The sequence below is a fragment of the Dendrobium catenatum genome, unplaced genomic scaffold (assembly GCF_001605985.2).
Source record: "Dendrobium catenatum unplaced genomic scaffold, ASM160598v2 fragScaff_scaffold_1615, whole genome shotgun sequence".
In the NCBI taxonomy this organism is placed as follows: Eukaryota; Viridiplantae; Streptophyta; class Magnoliopsida; order Asparagales; family Orchidaceae; genus Dendrobium; species Dendrobium catenatum.
In genome coordinates, this window is record NW_021320077.1 from 1,113,960 (window position 1) to 1,118,811 (window position 4,852).

The 4,852-nt window shown below is 32.0% G+C and overlaps 1 protein-coding gene across 1 annotated transcript; it reads left to right on the forward strand.

Moving 5' to 3' along the window:
* The first annotated feature begins 3,279 nt into the window (after positions 1-3,279).
* On the forward strand, positions 3,280-3,924 carry LOC110098377. The gene has a single exon (XM_020825197.1). It carries the CDS (start codon positions 3,280-3,282, stop codon positions 3,922-3,924), a length of 645 nt encoding a protein of 214 aa, XP_020680856.1.
* The last annotated feature ends 928 nt before the right edge of the window (positions 3,925-4,852 follow it).

Sequence of the window (4,852 nt, forward strand, 5' to 3'; positions counted from 1 at the left end):
TTTTCATCTGGTTGATTGGAATGAGATGAAGAACCCTTAAAATGCCTAGCACATCTGCTACTACTTTTCATCTTCTAAAAGATTGAGCACAAGAAAGTTTGAAAGTGAAAGTATGATAAAAAATTTCAAGCATGGCCTTCAATTTAATGAAATTTGAAGAATTCAAAGAGTATGATATGAGGTTCATACATATAATTTTAATTTTGTACTGGACAAAAAATATTTACGTATGTATGAATTGAAAAACCCAAAATAGTTAATGTGATGAAACGAATTTTCATAATACATAATTTTTGAGGAGTCATATCATACGAATTTTTGACCAAAATGATTGTACAGATGAACGTGACTTTATTCGAGACATCAGTAATAATTTTTGTACCAAATGGTTGAGATCGTCTACATGCCAACTGACAATAGGATAGTTTAGACGAAATGTGATTTTATACGTACGATCTTGGAAAATAACGGTCATTTGGAAAATTCGTTCCATTCATACAAATAAAAATTAACGGATTGTATAGATGATGATTTCATCGTACTGTATGAAAATAATTAAAAAAATCTCATTTTTTTCTACCAACTCCCAAAAAGTATCATGTATAGTTTATTGAATTCATACAATACAAATGGTTCATATAGTACAAATGGAAAAGTAACTTAAGATATGATAAACAAAATGCTTTTCCAAAAATAAATCACCCAAGATCCATGAGATACAAAATGAAAATAAAAATAATACAAATAGAAAACAAACACAAAATAAAAGAAAGAACAAACATCAACTAAATATATTAAAAAAAACCAAATAAAAAAACATCAACATACATGAAAAACATTACAAATCTAATTTCTAGAATTATAATTTTTAAGCATGAATATCAATCATACTTAATCTGGTTCTTAAGATGCTAAACGTTTCAAAAGCCAATGGTTTTATGAAAATATCTACAAGTTGATTATCAGTAGCTACTTGATATAGCTCAATTTCTCCTTTAGTGGCATAGTCTCTAATGAAGTGATGACTTATATCTATATGTTTGATTTTAGAATGTTGAATAGGATTCTTTGAATTATATATGCCACCTATATTATCATAAAAAATTAAAATAGTGTTAATAAAAAATCCTAAAATTAATAAGTTATTATTTTAACCAATGAACCTGTGCCACACAACAATCTAAAGTAATGTATTATGCTACAGCAGTAGAAAGTCCTACTAAATTATGTTTTCTACTATACCAAGAAACTAAAAAGTTTTTAATAAATTGACAAGTTCCAAAAGTACATTTCTAATCAACCCTACATCCTATAAAATCTAAATCAGAATATCTAATGATTTCAAAAGAAGAGCTATACCCTTGGATATCATATTCCTATGTTTTGAGTTTCTAAAAGATATATCAGAATTCTTTCAATAGCACTTAAATGTGATTCATTTTGATCAGCTTGAAATCTAGCACACAAATAAATACTAAACATGATATGTGCTCTACTAGCAATTAAATATAGTAATGATCTAATTATTCCTCTAAATTTCTTTTGATTAATAAATTTTCCCTTAGAGTCACTATCTAATTATACTGAGGAACTCATTGGTGTACTCATTAGTTTTGGTTTATCAATTTTATATTTCTTTAGGATGTAATTAATATACTTCGACTGACTAGAAATATTCCATCCACTTTTTGCTTTATGTTAAAATTAACAAAATAACTTAAGTCTCCTATCAAACTCATTTCAAATTCACAACTCACTATTTTTGAGAAATCATCACAAAGATTTTTATTGATGAATCTATAAAAGATATCATCAACATATATTTTAATAATGAGTATGTCACCTCCTACCTTTTTTTAAGAAGAAAGTGGTGTCCACACTTCCTTTAAAAAATTATTTTTCTAGTATGAATGTGCTTAGCCTCTCATTCGAAGCCCTAAGTACCTATTTTAGTCCATATAATGCATTTTTTCAATTTAAACATATTTTTAGTGAATTTTAAATTTTCAAAACCTGGAGGATGCTCAATATAAAAATCCTCTTGTATCACCCCAGTAAGAACATTAAGAAATACACTCTTCAAATCCATTTGAAATAATTTAAACCTTTAAAATAGGAAAAGGCTAGTAATACCCTTATTACTTCAAGTCTAGCTACAAGGGAAAAAGATTTTTTTAAAAATAATTATTCTATTTGATTACACCCTTTGGCCACCAATCTTGCCTTATTTCTAACCACTACAACTAAATCATTTATTTTATTTTTGAACATCAACTAAATTCTAACAACACTTTAATCTTTAGGCCTTTAAATAAATTCCCAAACATCATCTATAACAAATTGATTCGATTCTTCTTATATGGCCAAAATTAAAAATTCATTAGAAAGTTCTTGATTTATATTAGTAGGCTCAATCATTGAAATAAAGGTAGAGTGGTTCACTTTTTTGTTAAGTCCATGCCTAATTCTAACACCTTCACTTGGTTCACCTAAAATCAATTCTTTAGGATGACCTTTAGAAAATTTCCATTATCTAGGCAATGTATTTTTTGTTCCAACATTCTCTACAACATTTATTTTTCTAATTCCTTGGGAGATCTCTTCAATATGAACTTCCTCTAACCTTAGCTCTTCAAAAATGCCAGATTCATTAAAAACTACATATGTGGTCTCCTCAACTACGTCCTCGTATGATTTTTCCAGTGGAGTGAAAGTCCCAATTTTTTAAAGGTTTTTTCAAATTTCTTCATCTACTGGTCATTTGTGGATTTCTCTTTGGTGATGGAGGATCATCCTCTGATCAACTCCGATGACCAGAATGTTCCTCCATGGAAAGAACGATCATTGGTGGTGTTCAACAATGTACCTTCTATGATTTCTTCGAAAAGCTACAATGTAGCTCTTGTTATCTGAGAGCCAAATTTGGAAATGCCACGATATGTATATCCTGTGTTGGGGAAAGGAAAATAAATAATGGTAGAAGATGAGATGAACTCTCCTCAGGAAATTCATAAAGTCGGATCGTCTTCATAAGAAATGAAGTTGTTTGTTAGCAGGTTTGCAAATGTTAAACCGATATCTATAGCTAGAGATGTTCAATTGGCTCAAAAAATTCAAGGTAGACATTCAAATGGTTGTGAAAAGTCTATAGAAGGAGCAAATCAATCAAATCTGGTGATGGAAGGTAATGCTAGTGAATAACCAGTAGGGAAGGAACTTGGAAACCCATGGTCGAAATGACCATATATTATAGTTAATTTTCCTAGCTTTGAAACATTTATGTCGGAAGATGGATCAATCGTCAAGCTGTTTGATCCTACTGTCAAAGGTAATTCTGATAAGCTTCAATGCTCCATTGTTGTTAAGGTGTTTGGGAGACGTAACCCTATACAGTTGATTGCGGCTGAATTAAGATGCCAGTGGCAAAAATTTGGCAAGTTCCATCTCACAATCCTTGGTTCAGATTGGGTACTATGCTCTTTCTTCTCTGAGGAAACTATGGAGAATGTATTTTCAGGCGGTCCATGGTTCGTAAATGGACACATAATTGGGCTGGATAAGTGGAATTCTGATTTTAATCCCAATTCACTCAAAGGGCTTTCTTCTCCAATCTGGATTAGGATGCCTAATCTACCGCTTTACTATTGGGATGAAATTAATCTATCAAGGATTGCTTCTTCTATTGGAAAACCTATTTTGATAGATGGAGATATGTTCCAATGGGGGAGGAGGGAGTTTTCCAGAGTTGGTGTTCGCGTCCAACTTGACCGTCAACTACCAACTGGTGTTTGGGTGGAAGGAATAAATGGCAAATTCTATCAAAAGGTGGAATACAAGAAAAATTCTTCCTTTCGCTACAAATGTGGTAAGATTGGACATTTGAAGGAAGCTTGCAAGGTTTATGAGGAGAATAAGGATGCATGAGCAGTGAACATATCCGCCCATCATAAAGTGGCTGAAACAGAGACAGAAAATAGTATTAGGGAGGATCCTACTTCGGGCTCATGGTTGTTAGTTTATAACAAAAGAAATAAAAGAAGAAACTGGGGAACGTCAAAGATGAAATATGTTTCAAAAAAAGGAGGCATTCAGAGATCTAGTACTAATGATAAAGTAACTACTGCTTTGATCAGGGAAATTAATGCAAAGAGACAGGAAGATAGGGGTAATGTATTTGGAGTTCAGGTGGCTGAAACTATGAAGAAGAGTTTTATGTAATACAAGAGGGACCAAGTTGTCTTGCTGAAGTTCGGTGTATAGGAGGGGAAGTTGTGATCTCTCTTAAATTGCTCAAGATGACAGTGGTATAGCTAGAAGTATGGTGGAAAGCAGAGAACCTAATGGAAATCTGGATATTGATTATGTGCAGGAAATTTTTGGAGCCATGAGTATGCATTTATCATCTAAATCTATGGTTAATTTATATGCTTCTGTGAATAAATTTGAAGTGTTGAACTCTATATGTGAGGAAGACAATAACTTGGAAATTCATGATGGTTCTAATGAAGAGGTTATTGAAGAAGGAGAACTTGTGGAAATTTTGGAAACTTGCCAAGTCCATAAGAAAGAGGAAATAGCTATTTTTAGCAATGAGAAGGTACTGGGAAACAAAGATGGGGAGATTGCTAATCTGAGCAATGATAAAGCTACTACTCAAAAAATAAAGTTGTCAAAGGAGTTGAGGTATCTTGGACCGCTGAATATTTCTTCTAGGCAAGGTAATTCTAATATGAACAAGAAAAGGGGTGGGAGATTTGTCCCATTTTTAAAAATGAGTTCTATTAGTCTTTAGAATTGTAGGGGATCAAATAAGGAGGCATCCTTGTTGAGTCTAGTGAATAGGTTGTTAGAC

Excerpts from the sequence above, each read along its gene's own strand:
- LOC110098377 (XM_020825197.1), top strand. The coding sequence starts at position 3,280 with ATGTCGGAAGATGGATCAATCGTCAAGCTGTTTGATCCTACTGTCAAA.